A 27774-nucleotide genomic window follows, 5' to 3' on the forward strand; every position below is an offset into this window, starting at 1 on the left:
GTATCAAGAAGAAATTTTATAATTATAATACCTATTTTTTAAAATATGGTCTCAAATTAACCTAACTTTATACTTTAAGACACTGGAAAAAGACCAAAGTAAACCTAAAACAAACAGAAGGAAGAAAATAATAAATATTAAAGCAGAAATTAATGAAATAGAGTAGAAACTTGTATCCATCCTCTGATGAGTGGATAAAATATTATGGTATATCTGGACAAGGGATTATTGTTTGGATAAAAAAAGGAATAAAGTATTGCTATAGGTGACAGCATGGATAAACCTTGAAAACACTATGGTAAGTGGAAGATGACAAGTACAAAAGACCAAACAGATATTGTATGATTCCACTTATAGCAAATCCATAGAGACAAAGTATATCAGGGATTGTGTAAGATTAGGGGTATTTGGAAGACTACTAATGGGAATGGGGCTCTTCTTCGGAGTGATCAAATGTCCTAAAATTGATTATGGCAATGGTTGCATAACTCTGTGAAAATACTAAAAACTACTGAATTGTATTATATTCATGTGGTAAATACATGGCATACGAATTATACCTCAAGGAAACTTCTAAAAATGTGACTCTAAAATTTACTCTTGAATGTTCAGCTTATTTTTGAAACTAATGACAAGTCTTGAGAATATATACTGAGAATAGCTAAAAAGCTTTATTTAAAGGCATGTTTTTCCTTTTGAGTTTTTACTAGCGCGCTCCTTCCGTTGATGGCAAGAGACTTTCCCCTTGAGATTTATATATTCTTTAACAACAGTTCAGAAGTGGAAGAAGCAAAAATTTTCAACCAAATTTCTTCAGTACTACATACTCTACTATGCATTTGAATTTAGAATGTTCCAACATGGACCCCAATAGCACTTTTTCTAATACCTTGTGTATTCATTTTCTGTTACTGCTAGAACAAATTACCAGTGACCAAGTGGCTTCAACAACTCATTTGTTATTTCATAGCTGTAGTTTAGAAATTTCAAGCAGACGTCTCTGGGTTAAAATTAAGCTGCCTCCAAGGCAGCATTTCTTCTGAAGACTCTGGGAGAGAATCCGTTCCCTTGCCTTTTCCAGTTGCCAGAGGCTTTCCGTATTCCGTGGTTCAAATCCTCCCTCCTCCATCTTCAAAATCAGCAATGAAAGTCAAGTCCTCCTGACATTGCATCACTTGACAGAGCTTCCACGTTCACACCACTTTCCTGGCTCTCTTCCTCTGCCTCTCTCTTCCATTAGTAAAGACCCTTCTGATTACCTTGGGCCCCACCTGGATAACTGAGAACAAACAATCTGCCGTTTTTAAGGTCAGCTGATGAAGTCTTAATTCCACCTGCAGCCTTAATTCCTCTTTCCCATATAACATATACATAGGTTCTGGGGATTTAGGACATGGGCATCCTTAGGGGGGCATTATTCTGCCTACCACATCATGATTTTCTCCTGGTAGAAATGTGTACAAATTAAGGTGAAGGAGAAAGCCCTACAGGTTTGAGGTAGTTTGGTTCATCGATAAAGGAGGATTTGTCTTTTGGGCAGTGTATTCTAGTATATTCTCGCATGAATGAAGGGCCTTTATTATACAAAGTGGAGAGAAGGCTATTGTGAACTCAAGCCTGTTCTTAGGCTAACCAGCTTTAGGGGAAAAATAAATGTGGAAATTAAGTTTCTGGAATAGGATTCATTGGTTTCAAATTATTGGACTAGCACACCTAAAGATTTCCTATAACCCAGGGCCCTAGTTAGATGATCATTCATTTGGGGTAGTGGTTTCCAAATGGGGCTGATTTCATAATTACCTGAGACTTTTAAAAAATGCAATTAGGGCGCCTGGGTGGTTCAGTGGGTTGAGCTTCTGCCTTCAGCTCAGGTCATGATCTCAGGGTGCTGGGATCGAGACCCACATCGGGCTCTCTGCTCGGCAGGGAGCCTGCTTCCTCCTCTCTCTCTCTCTCTGCCTATTTGTGATCTCTGTCTGTTAAATAAAGAGTTAAAAAATTTTTTTTTTTAAATTTAAAAATGTAATTAGACTTTCAGGCTTTAATCCAGACCTGCTAAATCGAAGTACAGAAAACAGAGACCCAAAAGATGTTTTAAATTTCTTTTTTTGAAGATTTTATTTATTTATCTGAGAAAGAGTGAGATCACGACGGGAGGATAAGGGCAGAGAAAGAGGGAGAAGCAAGCTCCCCGCTCACCAGGGAGCCCGATGTAGGGCTTGATCACAGGACTCTGGGATCACGACCTGGTCCAGTGGCAGATGCTTAACTTACTGACCCACCCGGGTGCCCCTGTCTTGAATAATTTCTTTAGTTGATTCTGATAATTAGCCAAATTTGGTAACTACTCATTTAGTAAACAAAGGGGATCGAATTAGTGATAATAGAAGATTCATGTGTTTGCTAAATTTTTCTATTAATTGCTTTCTAGTTTTAAAGTTACAGGACATTTAAATATGACCCAGAGCTTTGGATAGTTTAACCAATGTGCAGCCAACAGAGAAATCTGAAAGTATCATTCTTTCTCACTTCCAAGTAATCATGCAAAACTAGAACCATTGGAGGTTTTCCTCTTTTGGGCATATATACTTTGCCATTATAAGCTATGCTTTATTTGAATTTGTCTTTGTTAATTTGTTGTAAAGTGATTAATTTACTCTTATTCCATAGGTACAATCAATGTAAGAATACAGTAATACTTATGGTCACTTCGCATTTACACCAAAATTGTGATATGCCAAGTCATGGTTATAATTCCTATCTAAAAATCTATGAATTAGTACGTTTTCTGCACCTTCCAGGCAGAATGTTGATATTTATTAGATTAATAATGAAGACACTGTTGATCACTGAACATGCACATAAAACGTATCTTAAAAAGACTGAAATTTTGCATTTCCTCTGTAGGTATCACACCACAGAAAGAGAGTCAGGAAGGAATTCCACCCCTGACCCAGAGTCAGGAACCCCTGAAACCTCAGGAGAATATATCACGACCCATTCACCATCCTCTAGTTTTAAAAACTAACTTTGAGGACGAAGAGGAGGAAGGAGATGAACAAAATGGTTAGTAAGGTTTTTCTCAAATTTACAATGCACACTCAAAAGTCCTACTTTTTTTTTTTTTTTACTTTTTTTTTTTTTTACTTTTTTTTTTTTTTTAACTGTGAGAGGTTCATAACAATATGTTAGGTAGATTTTGGTAAGAAAATAGATAGAATATTATTAAGTATATTCAATTCATTATGTTCTAATTTGTTCTATGTCTACACATGCTTATGATCATTTGGATTAGAGGGTTTTTGTTGGATGATGGCTGGGAGATACATTTCATTTAAAGTTGTACAGTTACTTAAACTGATTTTTCTTTTTTTCTTTTTTTTTTTTTAAATTTATTTATTTCCAGCATAACAGTATTCATTATTTTTGCACCACACCCCGTGCTCCATGCAATCCGTGCCCTCTATAATACCCACCACCTGGTACCCCAACCTCCCACCCCCCGTCCCTTCAAAACCCTCAGATTGTTTTTCAGAGTCCATAGTCTCTCATGGTTCACCTCCCCTTCCAATTTCCCCCAACTCCCTTCTCCACTCTAAGTCCCCATGTCCTCCATGCTATTTGTTATGCTCCACAAATAAGTGAAACCATATGATAATTGACTCTCTCTGCTTGACTTATTTCACTCAGCATAATCTCTTCCAGTCCCGTCCATGTTGCTACAAAAGTTGGGTATTCATCCTTTCTGATGGAGGCATAATACTCTATCCCCAGGGGTACAGGTCTGTGAATCACCAGGTTTACACACTTCACAGCACTCACCAAAGTACATACCCTCCCCAATGTCCATAATCCCACCCCCTTCTCCCAAACCCCCTCCCCCCAGCAACCCTCAGTTTGTTTTGTGAGATTAAAAGTCACTTATGGTTTGTCTCCCTCCCAATCCCATCTTGTTTCCTTTATTCTTCTCCTACCCACTTAAGCCCCCATGTTGCATCACCACTTCCTCCCAGAAGATCAACAAGAAAACTGATTTTTCTAATACATGAAATATAGTAACTCGAGACATTTACCAGTATGCAAATTATTGATTTTAAAAATTAAAAAAAAATCCATGTGAATAACATCTGGGGTTTTTCATTCTGATTTATATATTTTCATATTATTTGTCTTTGGACAACTTACTTAAAAAAATATATATCCTATAGATGCTTCCAGTTTATGGACAAAGACTCCTGAAGAGATTGAAGAAAAAAGAGCGATAAAGGAGATGTGTTACAAATCTGGTAAGAAATCAAACATTTGTGGGTTTTTAAATGCTTGATATGACAAACACACTAACCTCCTACTTTTCTAATGGGAGATTAGGTGAATACTACAGATTCCATACTCCTCCAGATATTTCATCATCAAAAAGCATAGCCTCTACAGCAGACAAAGAAATAGAAAAGCCTTTGGAAAATGGCAGTGAATTGCAAGAAGGTAAGGAGTGAAAAGACAGCACTTCAAGGTGCTGTGTTAAGAGATACTTGGTGTGATAGGCTGTGAATTATTTAGTAAGATGTAACTAGAGTTAAATGATAAATAATACATCAGAATTGAGAATGAGGAGGAAGTGCTTTCATCAGATGACCTATATTTAATAAGAAAAGCTGCAGTTAATGTCATTAAGCTTTCCTCATGGAGCTAAAGAACAAATAAGCTTCATAGGCGCATGGTGGCACTTCCCCCCGACCCCCGCCCTGACCACGCAAGTCATTCTGTAAATAACTTGCTTCTACCATTATTTTTCTTTGCAAATAAATCTCCCTGTGAAATAGGTGCATATTTTTCTCTGTGAATAGAAAGGACAACCTAGCCCTAGAAGGACAAAAGGGAGATCAGAGAATGATGTTAGTGGCAGAACAAGGATACATTTGTTCATTAAATGAGTACCTTTTGTACACCAGGCAATTTCAGAAGCAATGCAGGTGGATGATTCCAAGGCTGGGCCTTTCATGGGTCTTGTGTTTTGGTGAATCTTATTTTAATGTTGGTAAACAATCTGCCCTTGAAGTCAAGATAAATACATTATTTTCTGGATATAAAACCAGAAACTCAGTGAAAATCCATGGATGCCACAAGTTTATACAGCTGTCTTGCCACTAGGATGAGCTGAAAAGTTTTGCTGCAGGAGGAGATTTGAATCCTTTTCTCTCCCTAAAAGTAATAAAAAAAAAAAGATAGTTGGGGGAATCTCCCAACATCAAGATGAGGGTATAATGAAGTAGAGGATCAAAAGTAAAATGCCTGCCCTTCAAGTACATATGTGGCAAACTATTTAAAGATATGGCGGTAGGTGGCAGCAACAGACCATGAGATGTTGGAATGACTGGCAAGACAGCAGAGAGGTGGGCACCCTAGCTAGAGAAGGGCACACTGCCCACATTAACTAGACAAGGACAAAAGAAAACAAAACAAGTTAGCAAGAAATATAAAAAAGGTAGATTAGAAAGATAATTACACGTACTTTCACTTTATATTTTGGTTTTAAAATTCTTTTGTTTTTAAATAATTTCAGTTAATTCATGATAGCCTTCACCAGATTTCCCCAAATGTTAGTATTTTACACATTCAATTTTTCACTCTTTCTTTCTCTAAATATACACACTATGTTTTTTTCTAAACACTTTGTGCAAGAGTAAGTTGCAGATATGATTCCCCTACATAACTCTCATATTGGTATAAATATCAGAATCAGGAAATTACCACTATACCATATTATTTACAGGATTTTTTGAAATAAATTTCACCAGCAGTACCATCAGTGTCCTTCACGGCGAAATGAACTTTTTCCTGATTTAGAATCCAATATAGTATCATATGGTACTTTAGATTATCATCTCTCTCTTATTCTGCTTTTAATAGTTTTAGAAGAAAATTATCTAGAGATGTCTAGGAAAAACACTAAGAATTATTTAATTCTGACAGTATAATTATCATTTGTCAGTGGTAGACTCATACTTATCACTCAATTTGATCATGATAAATAGATACAATCAAAAGAAATATAAAGTTCATCATATGAAGAACACATGAAATAAGTTAAATATATTATACATACATAATAATGTTCGATTATTTAAAATTTTAAATTGCCATTTAATAAATAATCCACATAGGTAAGTAAACTTGCTTGTTTGTTATTTTCTTGATAATTACAAAATTTATTTAAAATTCCTATAAGTTTACAGTTCATCATATAACTATACAAATAATACTTATATTAATTTTTGACTTTATACTATCATCATGAATTCTACTTTAGACTTATATAAGTGCCTATGGCTCCTGGGTAATTTTCTTTTCTTTTTCCTTTGCTAATTTAAAAAAAAAATTTAGGGGATGGTCTTACAGTTCCAACAAAATTTAGCCTATTTGAAAGGCAAGGTGAGATAAAAGCATCATTGGATAGGAAACCAAGGACTGACATTGCCGCTTTTGAAAATGGAGGTGAGTTGTTATTCCTGGTTGATTCTGAACGTATCGCCATATAATAAATGAGTCTGAATTTCCTCTCATAACTAATTTCATTTTTTCAAAATCTTTTGGACATTTTTATTGTTGGTTTTGGGTAAGGAACTTGAGGCCTGGAATTGTAGGTAATCGGTTGCTGTAGATGAATCACTATAGGAGAATGTCAGACATGTTATGTGCACTCTGTGAATATTTGTAGAATAAATGATTTTATGTTTAAACAATCAAATGAGTGGATGAATGGAGACATTTTTATAGAATTTATAGATGACTGGACATTAATATGCTGGATGAAAGAGCCAAATTTAACAAGGGAAACTCAAACTGTGATACACATAAAATCTTGCGTTTAAGTTCAAGACATTAATGGTAGAGTTTCTTCAAGTTGGGAAAGACTTGACAAGATACAGATTGTGAAGAGAAAAATAAGTGTTTTTTGTTGGCCACATGGTTTAAAAATGATTCAGTATTGGGTGTCAGTTACCAAAAACTCAGGTAAACTCACACTGAATTATCAGGAGTAGTATAGGAAGATAATTAAATGTGGTAAGTCATTTAAAGTTCTCAGTAGTGTCTGACATACAGAAAATGCTCTATAAATGTTAACTATTATTATACTAGTTCTACTGATTTCTGTAATGGTAGTCCACATGAGTGTGTCATTTTAAAAGAAGGTTACTTGAAACATATTTTATGTTAGGGTAACTTGTATGATGAAGAATCTGGAAATTACGTATACAAGTAGTATAAAAAGCAATTGTGGATATTTATCTTGGAAAAGAGAAGAACTTTTAGGAGCATAAAAATTGCTCTCCTATATCTGAAGATGTTATACTGAAGACTAAACTATACTAACTCTGAGTAACTCTGAAGGATGGTAAAGGGTAGAAGTAAAGATTTATATATGTTAAAGGAAAATTGTGTTGACTATGTGAATTTCTTTGGAGTTATCTCTATGTAAGCATACATACTCTAATCTAAGCACATGTGATATGTGTGGTGATGTGTGTGGTTATCACTGAGAAGCATTTAAATAAAACCAGGAAAAAGGTATACTGTAGAAAAGGATAATCTTGTGTTGGATGATAGTTCTGTAGAACTTTCTGCCACCATGGCCACTGACCATAAGGTATTGTCATAGGAGGTGACTGTTATGTTCCACAGAGGATCATATTTCTTGGAGTGGATGAAAATGAAGCTTTAACAGAAGAGAAGTTAATCACCATATCAAAATGTTCAAATAATAAAGGTAATGAATCATCCTATAATTTTAATCCATTCATAATTTGGATAGGTATGTTAAATACAAAACTCGACACTTGTAGAAACCAATAGAAGAGGTGAGATAATAAATAAAAATATGCATTGAATACAGTGAACAGGAGTCAGAAACTCTAAGGTTTTAGTCCTGGTCTGTCCCTTATTGTTTGACCCTGAGACCATCTCTTTTAGTTTCAGTTTCCTTATCTAAAATACTGGCCTGTTGAACTCCGTAATTTCTAGGAGTCTTGCTATCTCTACTGTTACTGGTTCTGTTAAACAGTAAAACCAAGTCCTCTTTAGTTTCTTTTTCCAACCAAATTCTCAGTGTGATTGAATTTTCTTAGGGAGATTTGTTTGTGAAGACTGTGAAGAGTATTAATCTCATGATGTCTATGACCTCCCCATTTTATAATTATTACAAGTCTGTGAATAATCAAGAGATAGGATAACAAAATCCATCCTTTACAGTTTTAGATTCCCCTTACACCATTCTTAGAATCCCCTGGTTGGTACCTCTCTGCTAGGCAGTTCTCTCAGACTAACTGTATAGCTGTCCTGTAATTAGAGGGCTTTACATATTCTCCATCCAAATACTAATTTCAGCTACCATTTTCCCCACCGTTAAATAAATGTTCTTGAGAATAGGTTAAGGCACTTATGATCAATGGGAAATGACATGTAAGTCTCTTTTCCTTGCTCTCAGAGATGGAAACACTTTGCCCAATCTATCAAAAAAACAAAAACAAAAAAAACCAACAAAATTCTTACTACACTAGTAACAGTTACTACAATTCTCATTTGGCTGTCTAAATTTAAACTAAGATGAAATAAAACTAAAAAAATATCAGCTCTTCAGTTGCATTAGCCATGTTTCAAGTGTTCAATATCCACATGAGACTAGCGGCTATCATTTTGTACAGTACAAACTGAGATAATTTCCATCATTGTATAACGCTCTGCTGGGCTGTCCTGCTCCAAAGCATAGAACACATGAAAGTTGTTACATCTGAATTATTCCTGGAACCTTAATTTAAATAAGCACATTTGATTTAAAATTAATAAACTTCTGATTCTTTTATATGAAGGTATTAAAATATTGCCACAAATACATAATTTATATGTTGAAGATAATGTCTGTAGCTTGGATTTTTAATATTTTGTTAGTGACAAATTTGGAGGACTCATGGTAGGGATTAGGGAATTTCAGTGATGAACTGTAAAAATTAAAATACATATATATATTTTTAAAGAGGTATGCCCATCATATAATGTTTGAAAAGTGAAATGCCAACTGAAAGCTTCTTTTACTAATATTGACATTTTATTTTCTTAATTTGCTTTAAAAGATAACACGGACAGTCCTCATCCAAAGCGTTCCCTAACTACCCGACTAGTACCTACAACGCATGTATTAAATGCTACTGAGAATATCAGTATGAAGTGCAGAGAGGACCCCTCTTCAAGTGAGACATTAGCTCTATCACTTTTTGGCCTTAGATATATTTGTCTTATCATGGATTTGTTTTGCTTATTTGAAATAGAATTTTTAAAAAGAAAGAAAAAATGATGGTTTGAAAATTATTCAGGATTAAGAATTAAAAACAATTATTCTTCTACTAACTCTGACAATGAATTGTGATGTAGGTCCTAGTAAATTATACACACTCCCACTAGTTTAATTTAGGTATTAAAATTAATAATATACTACCTTCTCGGAAGATTCATTAGTATTTAGTATAGCATTTTTAATTTAATGCAACATGGGAAACACTGACATTTTTTATTATGTTTTGGATTATTTTTCATGATTTGGCTTCTCCATGCCATTCAGTATTCTAAGCTACTTCTCTTGATACAATTAAGACTCATGAATCTTCCTTTCTGTTTCCTTCCTTCCTTCCTTCTTTCCTTTATTTCATTTCCTGAGTCCCAGTAATGTTCTTGGATCCCAACCAGGCCCTGAAAGAAACCATGATGGTTTACTCCTAAGAACCTCAGTTTGGTGACATTTGTTAAAAATATGGTTTCCAAATCCTAGAAGTGGGGGCTTGAGAGTAAAGGTGGAACACAATATTTGGAGAGGAGGTGGTGATTCAGAATTCAAATTTAATGCTGAAACTGATCTTGAGAGCTAAGGCAAAGACAGATTTATTAGTCCACTAGAGACAGCTAATGTAATCTACATAGTGAACTTGTTCATTTTCTCTGTGCAATAGTTACTTATTCATGTTCAGGATCTCCACACAGAGAAGTCATGAGTGCACCTGTCTACTAGATGGCTTTAAGATTCTCTGCAGAAATGTCCTTTATAAATTCCTAGAAAACTGAGTTTGTATATAAACCTTTCAATGTAAAAACATGCCAGTAAGAAAGCGATTAATTTAGTGATCTTAGCACTTACAAATTCTGACTACTTAGTCTTATTTCTCCAAAACTAACAAAACACTCAAATTCTTAAAACTTAAGAGAATAAAGTAATATTCACTAAATGTATTTTACACTAATCCAATTTCTTAAGAAGTAGATCTATGTTCAAAATAACAATTCTAAAACTACTTAAAAAATAACACAATGAGATAAATTATATTTGGAATGTAATTTTATAGTCTTTTAAACAATCTACACATTCCTTTGGGAAAGAGCGTTTTATCCCTGAGGAATGCTACATATTGAAAGTTTTCTCATCAGTCAATTTCCAGGACAGATTTTTTTGGGGGGAGGGGGCACTGCTTTAAGAAATAAGTCACCCTTTGTTCTAGAAAGTAAAGTATTAGAGGAGTGCATTTATTTTTTTCTCTGGCTTGACATGTTGAATGCACAGATATGTAATTATCACCTACAGTAATGTTCAGATGAAAGCATCTCTTTTAAAAACTGTAAAAATTTGTATCTCTTCAAGTGAATGATGTCCAGCCAGTGAGGAAGCCTCACTTTAAAGGTGTGAAAAAAAGAAAATGGATTTATGATGAACCAAAGAATTTTCCTGGCCCAGGAATGCGGAGAGGTAAAGTATCTATATATCTGATATTTCTAAACTATAATTCGAAATGAATTTAAGAAATTAAATATAAATTAATATTTCCTACCTGAAAAACAAATTACTGTTGTGCAACATGCTGTTTTAGATGTCAACCCAACTTCTATCAATTTAGTTCGTTTAGCACACATTGCCTTCCATAGTGCTGTCAAACATTTAACCTGCAGTATGTTATTTATGGGTATGATACCAGTTTGTTTTGGCCCTCACTCCCTTCCCCCTCTCCTTTACAGCAGTACAGGCCCCAAATCCCAAAAATAAAATGAGTTACCATCGCAATAATAAAAACAGAAATGCTGAGAACGCATCCTATATCCACGTTCAGAGAGATGCTATCAGGACTGTCTCACTGAGTGCACCCCCCCGCAGCAGGCCCACAAGCGGGTCCTACAGTAAAGTCGATGTTAACAAGGAACCCAAATTCAACCTTTGTCCAGGTAAAGCTCTTTCTTTATGTCGTTTGCTCATGTCCGTGGTTTGCATCCCCAGGGAATTACGTGATGGTCCAATTAATCTTCATCGCTACCCATCCTCCTCTTCTGTTTCCAGGCCATCACCACACCAGGACGTCTTAGAAAACTGGGGAGAGGATTTCTTCCATGAGCAGGAGTGCACATGGTTTAAAGGATATGTTAGAAAACGTGTTGGGTGCAGACAACGAGACACTGAACCTCCCTAGAGTTTTGTCTCACAGCACTGCCCTTTGTTCCCCCTGGATAGCTTTATTTCACTCTTAAGGATTGTTTTCAAATGGTTGACATTTTCTCGTTCCACTAACTGTGTTGTTCAACCATCACTCTCAGGCTAGTGCCCTGGCTTATCCTTAAGCCTTCATGATTGCTTTCTGGAAGGGTTAGTTTGGGGGTTAACTGCAGTATTTTTGACAACCTCTCATTTCTCCCACCATGCACAGATTGCTTCTAAATCATTTCATCATGTAACAGGCTAAGTCATAGTATATGTCATTAAGTACAAGGCCACTAAGGAGGAGGGAACTACATCTTTTCTTCCTGTTTCAGATGAATTTTGCTCTTTTGAAGTTGGGTTTCAATTCTCTCAACTTAACATGAGCAACTTAATTCCCTCTGATTTCATGCTTCTATTTTCCTGTGTTCACAGACTAGTTTGTGGAGTTCTGAATGCTCTGTACTTTCTGAAACATAAATAAAAATTCAATGTCTCTCTTAGGTCCTTTCTTTTATATTTTAAATAGAAGTTAGCTTTATTTAAATTGTATTTCTTCTATTTTAGAATAAAATGGTATATGGGCTTATATACAAAAATAAGGATATTTTTGGATGAAATATTCTTATGTATTACTACTATTATTTTATTATTATTTTACTGGCAGTGAATGGCTGTCTGGATTTGTGTTAAGGTGTCTGGATTTAAATTATGCTCACTATTGCTTTTGCACTATTAGTGCAAATGTTAACACAGGAAAAAAAGCAGATAAATTCTTAGTATTATTATGAACCATGCTTTGAGAATTGTAGCTGCATAGCAATACTTAAAAACACAAATTCAACATTGTTAGACAATAGTTCAAATATACAGTTGTCAGAGGAAAGTAGATATTAAAGAACCAAGTAGTATATCAAGGCTTTGTTTTCCTGGGACAGCACATTCACTATGGTAGAATATTCCCTGCCATCATGGGAGTTACTTCATGGAAGGGAAAAGGAATTGGTGGAAACTTCCAGGTCTTTTTTTCTTTCTCTTCTTTCTTCTATAAGCATTAGCAGAATTATATGGTAAAGCAAGACAATGAAATATTTTGGTCACATCTAGATACCATACTCTCACGTATAGCTTAGACTCATGGGAGAGAGCCTTATTTGAAGAATTGGACAGCCAATTAAGAGGTACAGAACCATCCATGTTCAATGATAACATAAATGGTCTTTTTTTTTTTTTTAAATTTATTTGATAGAGAGCACGAGCGGGGGTTGGGGGCAAATGGATAGAGGGAGACAAGCAGACTCCCCACTGCAGGAAGCTTGATATAGAGCTCATCCAGGACCCTGAGATCATGACCTTAGCCTATCAAGGCAGAGGCTTAACCAGCTGAGCCACCCAGGTGCCCCATCATAAAATGGTCTTAATAAACTCACTTGGGTCCCTGATGCTTTAGTTTTGAAATGCTAAAGTAAGTTACTTAGAGAACAGCTTCACCTCTGAGATCTTTATAACTTTGAGATATTCTTGGAATACGATTTTGAAGTTATAAAATATTTAATTCCTGTCTTCCTTTTTTCTCAGATAAATATACGTCAACATCATATAATGGTTCAGCCTGGCGAAAAAGAATTCCTTTTTCAAAAACATATTCAAAAACTGAAAAGATATATACAGGTAAATATTTACTAGTAATTTTAATGTAGCATTCTAAAAAATGAATGACAAGCTTTTAAGTTGTAAGATCAGGAAACATATTTAAGAAAAATTTAAGAAATGTTCATGATATTTACAAACACAGTTATTTGGAGTTTAGCAGATATCTTGTCTACTAGCAATTTAATTTTACTTTCTTTTATTGTGGTCTCCTTTGCCTATTTTTATGTTATCAGAAATCTTTTTGATATACTTCTCACCTTAGATTAAAGCTTAACAGTTGCAGCAATTATATGTTAAAATTCATTTTTTGTTGAACTACAAAGCAAATATATAAAACTATATTTGGACACAAAATATTAAAGCCTTACTATATCCACCATGGACAAATACTGGCTGGTGTAGACCAACAGGGCACCTAAGATGAAGTTTCCAGACCAAGAGGTTCTGAGTGACTATGGTGTCTCCCTTGTTGTGCTCTGTTCTCTGGGAGAATATGGGAATCCTGGGAACCTCCCCAGGGTAGAGGTTTGAAGGAGATCTGACATCAGGTGGTTCTTTTGCTAAAAACCTTAATGTCTTCTCCAAGTTTATCCTAGGGTTGGCACAGTAGGTTTGGAAAACTATACAGGATAAAATGGCTTCAATTACTCCACAAAAAGGAACCTTTCAAAAAAAAAGTTCTAAATACAGTGTTCCTACTTACATCTTTAGCCTAGAACTTCCAGAATCATCTGAAATCCATAAACTTTTATACAAGAGCTTCCCAGAATGAACCCAAGGATATCCAGATTAGAAACTGTCCACTTTCCAAAAACAAAAACAGCTGAGATCTTTAGTATTTCTCAAAACTCATACTTTGACTGTAAAGTCAGTTGCTTTTCTTTTCTTTTCCCATTTCTTTCCAAATCATATTGTACTCTTTAAGAGAACGCTGCTGCCATGCTATTTCACTGACTATATTTTCTCTTAGCTTTCTGTGGGTTTTCACATGTGATTGCACTTAATTTTGGGGGAAATGAACATTGGTAGAAATCCTGGATAAAACTACAAATTCCTGAGCTGCATCTTTTTCTCCCATGCTTTCCTTGTGAGTGTGACATTATTTGGAGTATTTAAGGATTCACCCCTCACCCCTGCTCCTCTCCCAGTGACTGCTTTTGTATCCCAACAGCCTTCTCCTTTCTCATCCCAGGGAGTTGAACATGAATTACAGAAGGATTTGGGGGAAGAAGGGGGTCACTTCAGGGCATAAAACATGTACCATCCATGTATGGCCCAGGAAAGGGAATGTGACAGGGGATGTGAGCTTATAAAAGCACTTCTTTGGTCCAATGTGTAGAATGAGAGGAGGGCACGGAGAGGCAGCAAGCGACCAGCTACAGTGTAGGGTCACTTATTCCAGACAAGTCCCCTTCTGCTCTTCTATCACCTCTAGTTGTGCCAGGGCCCAGGGGAAGAAACTCAGGGATGGATTTCCCTTTGAAGTTTATGATACTCTGAGCATAAGGAGGATCTGCATTGCATGTCCCAGATGCAGACAGGGGAAAGAAGCTTTGGAGAGAATTTATCAATGCCATGTGTTTGTGGGAGTGGGGGGAGCAAGTCATGTCTAACATGAGAGAGGGCTGGAGACAGCCTCTTGGGATTCCCAAGCCTCAGGTTTGCTTGGGAAGGCATCACATATCCTTGTGAGTTTCAAGTGAGAGTCAGTTCCTGGGAGAGGGCCGGCTGGTCTACCCAAAGCCTCTTGGCTGGGGCTGAAAGCACAGCACTAGAAAGATGGCCTTTGTGGTTGGGTCCTATCAGCGGGGAGGACTCAATCAGAATCTCAAAAGACTGCTCTGCTAGGGGGCTGATTATAACCCAAATCATCCACTTGTCACTTGTGACTTGAAGTATTGTCTGAGGGGAACCAGCAAGGATATCACCTGGGAGTTTGTTAGAAATGTGGAATCTCCATAGCAGACCTACTGAATTAAAATCTGCATATTAACAAGTTCTCCAGATGATCAAGATGCACATTAAAGTTTGAGAAACCTTAGGTTATATTATCTGGGCCACCATTCATCAGCACTAGACCCAAGCCATGTTAAAGACCCAACCCATGACTGTTGAGATAATATTCTTTTCCTAGCCATCACAAAGCAGCAACCATTCTCCCCTGTTCCAACCCCAGAAATCTACATAAGCAGAGGGAGATGGGAGAGGGAGGAAAAGAAATCCCGAGAAAGAATTTCAAATCTGAATGTGGTTGAAATATAAATGTGAAATAACTAAGAAATCACTGAATTTGACTAAGTTTACGTGCAAAGGACCAGATAAGTTTTCTACATCAGGCAGAATAGGGACTTAGGTTCAAGAAATTGAAAAGAATTATAAAGATCATTTTCTTATTTACCGTGAGCTTTTGACTGGGAAATCTGTAACCCCTAAACTCCTATCCTTTCCAATTGTTCTTGTCATCATCAGGCTAGAGAAAGATTAGCTTGTGTTTCCTCCCCCTACACTTCCTGCTAGGGCGTGGAGGAGCGATTTCATCATTTCCCATTTCCCAGTGGACAGATGGACTGCTGGAGAGAGGAGGCAGAAAGCACAAGCTGCCACTAGTCTTTTCCACTAAGGAATATCTCAGAGCGAAGGCCATAGAAGTGTAAATGGGCGAGAAGAGCCTTTTGGGAAAATGTCTGATGCTATGAGGATAATGCAGCAGGAGAGGAAAATGTGTGGGGACCAATGAAAGGAGCTGAAGGTGATTAGAGATCTCAGCCTTCCCTTGGGGCCACGTGTCCTTTCCGATAAGGATATAGCTGGTGTGACTGGAGGTGCCTGTCTGTAGGATGCAACATTGATTCTGTTCATTCTGAGTACACTAAGGTACAGCCTTATATGGACTCTCATTTCCATCCTTTTTCATCCCTCCATCCAAATTCAAAACACAATAAGCGTTGGAAAGAAATGGAATTAGTTTGAATAGCATTTTGAATTCTTTTGAATAGCGTTTTGAAAATATATGAATTAAAACAATGTGGGTTTTGTTTTGCCTTTAGATGTACGGTAAGCAATTAGCCAAAGAAATTCAGAACATCGGTATCTTGAAGAATGCCCCAAAAGAAAATAATTTAAGTATTTTGTGTGCTTTATTATTAGAGCCAAGAAGAAATGGGAGCAAGTAAATCTGGAGGTTGAGAGAAGAGAAAAATGAGAAAAGAAAAAAGTGCCAGATATCATCTGATTTACAATCAAAAATGAAAATTCAAAGAATGAGATATTCAAGTACTCCATACTATATACTGGGTAGCCAAAGATGATAAAATGCAAATTCTGAAAATAAGATGCAGGAAGTACATTGTGCTCTTTCAAAACTGATAAAAATGCAAATTACAAACAGCTGCCTGTGTATTTATATAGGTCTGGAATTCATTCGATGCATTGCCGCAAACATTTAATAAAATTTAAAAGTTTGACAATTAAAATCATTCTCTAATTGTAAACTGAGTTAGACTGCACAGATTGAGAAGTGAAACTGTGTCTTTGATCTCTGTTTTGCAATATTCTTTACAGAAGAAACCTCACATTTTCTTTCTTAACCTAGATTTTTAAGCTAGGTCCTCAGTGATAATAACAGATAAAGTGAACAAATTCAATGAAGTCTCAGGGTTATAGTTTGGTGATGAGAATGTTATAGGAATTCCAATAGAAATACACTTCAATGTGTTGTAAAAAGGAAAAAAAGATTGGTTTATTATGCGGAGGAGTGCTGAACAATGTCTTTTAATTGGCAACTACAAAACCTATCTGCTGAGACGTGTGAGATTCAAAACAGAAAAATAAACATTTTCTTACCAAGAACAGAAAAATTATATGTTCGTATTAAAGAAAAGGATGTGTAAAAGGAAAAAAGTGAGTTAATAATGTGATGTCTCAAAAGTACTAGATTTTAAGGCTTTAAGTAACTCTAGAAGTATTAATGCTTATAACTGAGAGATATCATTTGAAAACTTATTTCCATGTCTTTTGCACTTGTTTAGAATAATATATTTTTAATGAGTTCTAAAAAAATCATCTGCAGAGTGACTGAAACAAGAACTTAAAATTAAGAATTTATTCTTCAAACTCAAAGACCAGTATGACAGCAATATATGTGATTAACCTTTCAAATGCTGTTTTTGTAAGTCTGTAGCATTTATACTTCTGAGTTTACTAAAGCTCAGAATTTCACTAAGACTGTGGGACACCTTGTCTATGTTTACATGCATCTTGTGGTTATTAGTCACCTCTTGTTCGATATTATGGGGGGGTTCATCAGAGTGTAAGTTTAGAAATATTTTATTTTTAAAACATTTTATAGATTTGATTCCAGCTTGTGGAGTAGTAAGTCCTAGTTTCTAGCTTCTAATGGTGCTCTGTCTACCCACTTTGAGGAACATGGGGATACAGTCCTTTTGTTTTCACAAATAGAGTGGTCAGAAATGGAAACTGTGCCAGCAAAATATCTTGGTGAGATAGATCTGAGCAGGATGGGAGAAAAGAGCTGAGTTGAAAAGCTCTCTCGAGGGAGGCTGATAGGAAACATCCGTAATTCCACTTAAACAGACCTCTGTCCTTCCGAAAGTTCATCTAGTGGCGAAGAAGGAATGGTTCTAAGAAGGCAAATCAAGGTATCTTTCTCAAAGTGCAGATTCTCAGTGTGTATCTTTATTACATGCAAACTGGTGAAGACTCAATGAAGAATGAGAAAAATCTGAACGAAGATTTGAATGTCATTCTTCTGAATGTGTACACGTATCATCCCTGATCAAATGAACATTTTTATTATGATAAACTTTTGTCTAAGAGGACCAAGTGGATGGTAGCATTGACCAAGTCGGTTTTCATATTTGTGAGGTAGGGAAAAGGCATGGTTTAAATGTGGTAAACTAGTAACCCAGACAGAAGAAGATAACAAGTAAGAAAGGATAGAGGATGACAAAGACAAAGTGGACGACCAAAAATGTGGTGAGCCAGCCAGAAGTTATGCCTGCTGACTCCTGAACATAAAAGTAAGGCATTTAAGCCTACGTTTATGAGGGCAGCTTTTGGAGCTGATGGAAAAAGCGACTGCCTTTTCCGTCACTTCCAAAAGCTTTCAATGAATTTGATGGGTGTACTATGATTCCACTCTTTTCAAAATGCAGGAGTAGTAAAAATGTTAACAAAAACAGCATGTATTCAATGCTTAGTATATTAGTTTGCTAGGGTTGTCATAAAACACCACAAACTGGCTGGCTCAAACAACAGAAATTTATTGTCTCATAGTTCTGGGGGCTGTAAGTCTGAAATCAAGATGTTGGCAGCACTGGTTCCTTCTGAGGACTGTGAAGGAGACTGTTCTTGGCCTATCTCTTTGGCTTTGTAGATTTGACTTCTTGTGTTTCTTTTCATCACTTTCCCTATGTGTGTGTGTATTCAAACTTCCTCTATTACAAAGACATCAATCAGATTAGTAACCACCCTAATGACCTCATGTTAACTTGATTACCGCTATAAGGATCCACTTTCCATATAAGGTCAACTTCTGAGGTAATGGGGGTAAGCACTGCAGTGTATGAATTGGCAGGGTGGGTGGAGGCTGTAAAGATGTCTCCTGGACCTTCCCAGGGTAGACAGGTCTTAAATAACAAATCCACTCTAACATTTTCATCTCCCTAAGCTTTTGAATTACTTTCTTGACAGGAAACCAAGGCAAGTTTGGTATTTCTAGCTCACTCACTCTGGGCCACCTTTTAGTCCATATTTAAGCCATCCATCCAATCAACCAACCAACCAACCAACCAAACTGTTGGAGCCCTTTATAATTCCCTGAGCTGTGACATTAAAAGTAGAACCTCTGCTTAGTGGACCCATAACAAATTCACAGTGATCTAACTTTATGTTACTTTCACTATTATTCCACATCTTTAATATTCACTCCCATTCACAGTCCCAGGGTTTTTGTTTGTATAAATTAGCAAACTCAAGTACCTCTTTTGGAAAGCAATGTAATTCCTCCTGGAAGTATGCTTCATACTATCCCTTTAGTAGCCTACTGGGTTAGTACCAAAAGCAGTGGTAGGGGTCAGTCCCGAGGGAAATCAGCATTGTCTTGCATGGCAACTGCTTCGGTTAATCTGATGAGGGGGGTAGGGCTACTGGGAGTGGAGAGACTAATTCTACTGGCAAAGACTCATCGGAACGTAGAGGCTCAAATGTTCCCAGCTTCATGAGGGTCTTCTCACATCTCTCCATTCCAGCTTTCAGGATGATGCTTCTCCCTAGTCAGTGTCCTCACTTCAACAGTAAATAACCTGGGAGCCTGAGATTTCAATTTGTGTTGGAATTCAGTGGCTCACAGGATGATACTATATGTTTTTCAGATATCTCAGCCCTGTGCCTAGGAGAGAGAAGGGTCTTTTTTCAGGGCAGCTTTCAGATCATTTATGTGATATGTGAGCTACGAATTCAAGATCCTTGCCTCTCAAGTGTTTGTGAGTATACAGTGGTGATATTTTGTATATTTCTTGTGCCATATCACACCATGAATGATCAATGCTCTCTTTACTACTAAAAATCGAGTCATTAGAGTCTCTAAATTTAATCAGATTAGAGAGCAAATTCCAGAAATCCCAGAGCCAATTTGGAAAACTCATCTTTAAGATTCTGTTCCTATAGAGTCTCTCTTAGTACCAAAATCCATACTGGGATTCTCCAAAGAAACAGAATAAATAGAGGATATCTATATATATCTATATATATCTATATATATATATATCTCCCACAGTCTTAGTCATATATATATATATATATATATATATATATATATATAAAACTTTAATATATTTTGTATAAATGCATATCTTTTTATATAGAGATTTATTTTAAAGAGTTGACTTACACAATTGTTGAGGCTTGGCAAGTCTCAAATCTGATGGAGGAGGCTAGCAAGCTGGAGATTCAGTGGAGTCTGAAGGCAGTCTGATGGAGAATTCCTTTTCACTTGAGAAGGTCAACCTTTTATGCTATTTAGGATGAGGCCCAACCATATTATGGAGAGCAATCTGTTTTACTTAAAATCTGCCAATGTAAGTGTAAATCCCAACAAAAATTTTCCTTACAGAAACATTTAGAATACTGTATGACTAAATATCAGGGCAATGTGGCCTAGCCAAAGTGAATAATTAATTAATCTCCCTGGATAGCCTCAGATAGTCTCCCTACTTTAAGGTCAGGTGAGTAGCAACCTTAATTCCCCTTTGCCATATACTCTAATGTCACAGATTCCAGGGATCAAGGGGTTGGGCTTCTTGGGGAACCACTTTTCTGCCTATCACAACTACCTTTCCTTATGCACCTTGTGTAGAGTTGTTAGTACATAGCAGGCACTATACTACACGAAATAACTCACTGAAACATTAGTATCCCAATCCACAAAAACCAGAGTTAGGAGTTATTAACTGCCTCCATTAATGAGAAACTTAGGCACTGAGTAGTCATATAATTTGTAAGTGACAAAGGCAGGATGGTACCACCTGTGTGACTCTAGATTATTCTCTTCACTCTACTAGACTTGTTAAATATCTGATTATACTTTTTTCCTCAGGGCCCAACTTACTCTAAAGCCACACTGAACCACTCTGGACCAATAATAACTTCAGAGCCATGACAGTAAAACTCATAGTCAAGGTTTCTTTCCCATTTCTGTCTTTTTGCCCTCCCTTGAGAGTGGTGTAGCTATGTCATATGTTGTATCATATCCATGTCTTTTCCTCATAAAATAAGGAAAAAATGAATATTGAAATATGTATATTTTATTACAGTTGAGTTTTCTGATAACCAAGGCAAGAAAGAAAACATAGTTATATCTGAAAATTATACTAGTGTTCCCAGGACAATTTTTTTAAATAGCACTACATTCTAAAAATAATTTATTTTACGTAAACATAACTGTAATTATGTTAGTCCATTTGGGCTGCTATGACAAAATACCATAGACTAGGAGGTATTAAATAACAAACATTTATTTGTCATAATTCTGGAAGCTGAGAAGTCCAAGATCAAGGCACTGCAGATTTGGTGTCTGGTGAGTTCTGATTCACAGATGACTTCTTGCTATGTCCTCACATGATGGAAAGGGAAGAAGGAACTCTCTGAGGTCCCTCTTTTAGGGACACTAATCCCATTTATGAAGGCTCCACCCTCACAACCTACTCCCCAGAGACACCGCATGGTGGGGGGGCTTTAGGATCTCAACATATGAATGTGGGGGAAACACATACTCAGTCTATAGTTCACTGAACACTTGTTGAAAGAACACCCACTGACATCAAGCCGTCTGCTAGAGGCTATGGACACAAAGATAAGTCTTTCCCTCTACGTGTTTCTCATGTAATGCAAATAGTGCTTAAAGCACTTATATAATATGAGGTGTGCCACAGAAGAGGTATAGGATAGGTGCCTTGGGAATATAGAAAAGGCATGCTTCACAGATAATTCAAATGCAAACCTAGCTCGGAATTGACTGGTCACAAGTTCTCTCAAATATTTCCTTGCTGCTAGTGTTCCTTTTTATGAGCAGGAGTGCCAATTTATAGCACTGATGTGGTACTGACCTATACCCCATACTGGCAGCACTGCAGGATAAAGGATGAACTTTCAGGGGCAATTACTTTCTGCTTTAGGTTGGAGAGAAACTCTTTGTGCTCTCCAGGGAGGTGTCACTGAGAATACCAGTTCTGCAGTGAACTTTACTTGGACACAAAACTATATCCCATTATGCAATTATACTATATTATGCAGAGTGATTAGCTTATTTCTTCTATTAGGTGATGAATGTTCAAGGAAAAAACAGTCTCTTTCTTTCTTTATATCCCTTCCATTGGCATATAATAGTGACTTAATAGTCACTATTAAATATTAATATTTAATAGTCACTTAATAATGCCTATCTCTGAGATTCCTTTTCCTTACCTCAACCATTACAGACCTTAACAAAGAAGTGAGGACCTTTGCTTAGGTCCTTATGTTTTGGAAGGACTTACACTAGGCAAGGACTCCACAGGGCCATGGAGACATGCTTCTCCTTCTAGAGAAGGTTCTGGTATCACAGATGCCAGATTTCACTGTTCAAATCATCTTGAGCCCATTTCTTGGGCTATATGGATCTCTCCCTTAAGACAGAACTCCAAAGGATCCTTGCTATCAAAGGGTTGGAGAAGAGGAAGCTATTTTCAGGGTGTTGATGGAAGTGGAGAGTGTGAGTTGTCCTGTCCATCCATGTGCACAGGGTCTTTTGAGCATTAGGACATATCAGGGAATGGAAAGAAAAGAGGGATGCATCTCCCAGGATAGGGAGGCTCTTCCTGTTTCTAGTTTCTAGTGCGGAACTCTGAATTGGCCCAGAATTCTAAACACAAACCTGGTCTTCTAGTTATTATGTGGAGTTAATTGTTAGCTTGATTTATAACTTGCAAATACTTAAATATATGACATGTGGATCTTCTTGCTCTAGGCTCTGCAAATATTAGGAATAGACTTAGCCCACTTAGCACACACAAGAGCAACAGTAACAAGTGGGATCTTAACACTAATTGTTTCTTTTTCTATGCAAACATTGGACAGAACAAAAAAAAATCATACAAGCTGTGACAGAAATCTGGCCTTTTGCCAGAGATTTGTCATTGCAGTGAAGAAGCTGGGTTAGCAGAAGGATCAGTGTTAATCACATTTTTAAATATATTGCAGATGAAGAGTGTACTGGACAAATACGGGATCCCTAAATAATTTCGAATTCCTTCATTCTACACTGCCTAGGTAATTCAGGGGCTTACTGTGGTGCAGAACTGTTGTGGATATTAAGGAAGCCTTGGGCAAAACCAGAAGCTCTGTGCCCTATTCTGTGAAGAGTAATGCATACCACTGTTCTTTGCTATTAACCAAATAACAACTTGGAAAGTTAATCAATCTTTTTTAGTTTATCTTCTAACCTTTAATATTAAGAATCCGAAGCAAAGTAAGCCTAAGATCTAGAATAGTGTTATAAAGGCAGCAGTAGCATCTCTTAAGTGGTCATATTTTCTCAAGTATTTTCATGCTATATTGTTCCAGTATTTCATTATTAATTGTTGTAAAAATAAAGTGATAGATAGAATTTAGTATAGTGCCTAAAAACAGTGACTACCCAGTAAATTGCAGCTTCTATGAAAACCTAATTCATTGTAAAGAATGAAAATCCCCATCTTCAGTTTCTAGCAGTATGGTAAAATGTTCATTCAGAGAATAGCCTTTCTGTAAGAACACACCTAAATATGCCGCATTTGGAACAACACAATGTAAAACAAAAACATCTCTTTCAGTGCATGTCTGAACAAGAAGGAAAGAAAAAGATTTTCTCAGAAGCCAGAATGACAAAGGGGGAATCTAGAAGAATAAAGAAGCGTAAAAGCTGGCATCTGCCTTGGGGTATCTGCAGATTCCTGGTGCCATAGAATTTGGGCTTCAGGGGGTCCACAAACTGGACAATAAGAAACAATGTCTAAGGCATGAACAGAGCTGGGGAGAGGATGAAAAATGTCACAAAAAGCCAGGACACACTGAAGATGATATGCTCAGAGAGGAAACTAGAAAAAGAACACTTAGCTTGTAGACAGAGACAACGGGAATAGGTACCTCTTCTGTTAAAATTTTAAAAGACCTAACTTTTTTTCAGGTGAATTGGGGGTTTGAATTCACATTATCAAACTGTTCCAACAAACTTCCCCTGAAAAATGTAGTATAACGTGTTCTCAAATTGGTAGTACCCCAGGCACGTGGATGAAGTAAAAGTAAATCATTTCTGGTATCTGGTCTTTAAATTCAGATATTAAGAAATTGCCAAAGATAAAATTCCAAATGATGCAAATTTGTGATTAAAAAAATTAAACAGATGCAAACAACCATTAGTCAACAGTAGCAACGATATGTGGAATAAGACTTGCAAAAATATTGGAAGTGTTTTTAATAATTAAAAAAAATAATGCATTGAAAATATGAAGAATTGACCCAAATCTATCAGTACTGGCCAAAAATATTTGAAAGGGAACCATATAGAAAATTTAAAAGTGAAAATAAGATAGTTAAAAGTGGAAAAATAAAGGATAGGGTAAATAAAGGTAAGAAATTGCTGAAGAAAGTATAAACTGAATAAGTTATGAATAAGTATGGATAAGTTATTCACAATATATCACAGAGAGACTAAAAAAATGAAAAATATAAAAGAGATAAAAAGAATTGGAATTCCAGAGGTGACAAAAGAGAAAATGAGAGAAAGATAAGAGAATGGTTGGAAGTATTTCAGAATTGTTGAAAAACACCACCATCAGATTCAGGAAGCCCACTGGATCAAAAAAGAATGAACAAAGAGAAACTCATAGCTGTATCTTCTACCTTGGACTGGTGTATGTAAAAAACAACATCTTAAAGCAAATAGAGGGGTGCCTGGGTGGCTCAGCGGGTTAGAGCCTCTGCCTTCGGCTCAGGTCATGATCCCAGGGTCCTGGGATCGAGCCCCGCTCTCTGCACAGCGGGGAGCCTGCTTCCTCCTCTCTCTCTGCCTGCCTCTCTACCTAATTGTGATCTCTCTGTCAAATAAATAAATAAAATCTTAAAAAAAAAGCAAATAGAAAAAAAAAGACAATTTATGAACAAAAGAAGAAATATTATATTCATGTTGGAATTCTGCATAGCAGCAGATCCAGACAACAATGAAATAATCATGGGAAGAAAATATTTATCACTCTAGACAAGAATGCCCAGTCACTTTTCAGGAATGTGAGATAAATAAAAATCTTTGAAACAAATCAAAACAAATATTTGCCAAGTTACTAAATTTACTTCCAAAGGAAATTATTCATGAAGAAGGAAAGTGATTTTTAAAAAATAATCTGATGGGCGAAAAGAACGTTCAGTAAAGAACATGAATGTATGGCTTAATCTAAGGAAACAATGTATAAACCGATGACAATGTTTTCTAATTTGTAAGTTCAAAAAAATTGTGATAAAACTAAAATCTTATACAACAATTATACATAGGTTATAAGAATGGGTAGCCAGAGTTAAGGAAAATTGTTTCTAGTTTTGTTAAACATGTAAGATTATGTACAACACGCTGTGTACATTCAAGGGGCATCATTCAAATCATAATCCAAGTGCAAGTCCACCACCTGTATAGCTGCACTCAGCATAAAGGAATAAGATGTGGTATAATCGTAGACATTACTTAATTATGCATGTTCAAGTTTCTAGGATAACTGCAAGGAAAGAGAAAATATATTCTTGCCCAAGTGGTAAAGGGAATAAAATGGAACAGGGAAATTTTTTAAAAGTAAAACAGAGAGAGAAAGTGAGAGAAAAGTGCTACAAAAACAAAACAGTAAAGCACCCAAAATAAATGTCAAAGACATCCTCTTAAAATTTCAGAGTACAGGGGGAAGATGATAGAGTTAGTGGATCCTAAGCTGACCTTATCCACGGATAGAAGTAGAAATGCCCACATCAGTGTAACCCAGAAAATGACCCAAAGACTGGCAGAACAGACTCTCCACAACTAAATGTAGAGAAGAGGCCACACTGGAAGAGGGTAGGAGGGGTGAGAACTGCAGTCTGGAGCGGAATGGACCTGCGGTACTATCCAAGGGAGGGAGTGAGGCCACAGGCATGAAGCAGGGAAAGACACAGAGAGCACACCAGGAACCCCAGGCATGGGGAACTCTCAGGGGTAAGACAAATCCCCATAACAGTTGGTAGTGAAAACCAAGGGGCATGATTTTGAGAGTTCTTATAATCAGTGGGGATTAACACCTTGACCTTTAAAAAACAGCGGGCTCAGTTCTGGGATAGCCAGGAGGATGAGAGGCAACCATCAGGGATAACACAATGAACAGCCCAACGGAGATACAGAACAGAGGTTGCAGTTTGAAGAATAGCTAGGGCATAAGAGAAGAAGAATATACAATAAATGTCAAAGGGGACTCTTTGAGTGCAAAGGAAAGAACGTAAGTAGGAGAAAGAAAAAGTAGGAAGCACAAAAGCTATAAAAATAAGTATATCTATAAAACTCACTCAAGGAATTCACAAAATAAAAGGATGTAAAATATGACATCATATACCTAAAGTATGGGGTCAGGATGGGGTGAATTAAAGAATGGGTTCAAACTTAAGTGACCATCAGCTTAATATAGAATGCTATATGCATAAGACATTATGTACAAATCTAATGATAACCACAAGTCAAAAACCAGTAATAGATATGTAAACAATAAAGAGAAAGGAATCAAAGTGTATCACTAAAGAAAGCCAGAAGACCACAAGAGAAAAAATAGATAACTACACTAACTATACTAACTATAACTAACTATACTAATTATATACTAATTATATACTAACTATAATTAACTACACTAACTATAAAATAAGTAACAAAATGGTAACAAGTACATTCCTATCAAGAATTACTTTGAATGTAAGTGGACTAAAACCTCCAATCAAAAGACACAGGGTGATGGAATGGATGAAATAGCAAAACCCATCTATATGCTGCCTACAAGGAACTCATTTCAGACCTAAAAACACATGCAGATTTAAAGTAAAGGGATGGAGAAGCAATTACCATGTAAATGGAATTGAAAAGAAAGCCAGGGTAGCAATACTTACATCAGACAAAATAGACTATAAAACAAAGACTGTTACAAAAGGCAAAAAAGGACACCAAATAATAATAAAGGGGACAATCAAAAAAAATATATATATATAATAATTGTAAATATTTATGCACTCAACACTGGAGTGTCCAAATACACAAAGCAGCTAATATGACCATAAATGAAGTAGTTGATGGTAATATAAAAATAGTAAAGGACTTTAACACCCTACTTATATCAATGGATAAAGTGTCCAAACAGAAAATTAAAAAGGAAACAGTGGGTTTGAATGACACATTGAACCAGATGGATCTAACAGATACATTCAGAACATTCCATCCTAAACCAGCAGAATCCACATTCTTTTCAAGTGCACATGGAACATTCTCCAAATAGATCACATATTAGGCCACAAAACTAGTCTCAAAAATTAAGAAAGGTTGAAGTCATACCATGCATGACTTTTCTAATTACAATGTTATTAAACTAGAAACTAACTACAACAAAAAAATCTGGAAAGAACACAAATACACGGAAGTCAAATAACACCTTCCTAAACAATAAATGAGGGGCGCCTGGGTGGCTCAGTCAGTTATTTGTCTAACTCTTGATTTTGGCTCAGGTCATGATCTCAGGGTTGTGAGATTAAGCCTGGTGTTGGGTTTAAGATTCTGTCCCTCTCTCTCTGCCCCTCCTGACTCCTGCTCATATGTGGTGGGCTCTCTCTCTCTCTCTCTCTCTCAATAAAAAATAAAATAAAATAAAATAAAAAGTTTAAAAACAGTGAATGAATCAACCAAAAAAATCAAAGAGAAAATTTTTTAAAAATCATGGAGGCAAATGAAAGTGAATCTTCAGAATGTAGCAAAAACTGTTCTAAAAAAATTATAGCAATATAGACCTACCTCAAAATGCAAGAAAAAATCACATATT

General features: G+C 36.3%; 1 protein-coding gene across 5 annotated transcripts in view; it reads left to right on the forward strand.

Annotated features, from left to right (window-relative positions):
• The window catches only part of C6H12orf50 (chromosome 6 C12orf50 homolog), a 36551-nt gene extending 20013 nt beyond the window's left edge, over positions 1-16538 (forward strand). For 3 of the 5 annotated variants that reach the window (XM_032345593.1, XM_032345592.1, XM_032345589.1), the window contains exons 4-13: positions 2908-3066; positions 4209-4286; positions 4369-4482; positions 6382-6492; positions 7658-7765; positions 9126-9242; positions 10679-10783; positions 11050-11253; positions 13079-13171; positions 16301-16538. In XM_032345593.1, the coding sequence (XP_032201484.1) occupies positions 2908-3066; positions 4209-4286; positions 4369-4482; positions 6382-6492; positions 7658-7765; positions 9126-9242; positions 10679-10783; positions 11050-11253; positions 13079-13171; positions 16301-16326 (1115 nt within the window). In that variant the 3' untranslated portion in view covers positions 16327-16538. The remainder of the gene's footprint in view (positions 1-2907; positions 3067-4208; positions 4287-4368; positions 4483-6381; positions 6493-7657; positions 7766-9125; positions 9243-10678; positions 10784-11049; positions 11254-13078; positions 13172-16300) is intronic. The other 2 variants (XM_032345590.1, XM_032345591.1) reach the window with 2 other exon arrangements.
• Positions 16539-27774: the final 11236 nt, after the last annotated feature.

Source organism: Mustela erminea, chromosome 6, assembly GCF_009829155.1.
Source record: "Mustela erminea isolate mMusErm1 chromosome 6, mMusErm1.Pri, whole genome shotgun sequence".
Classification (NCBI taxonomy): domain Eukaryota; kingdom Metazoa; phylum Chordata; class Mammalia; order Carnivora; family Mustelidae; genus Mustela; species Mustela erminea.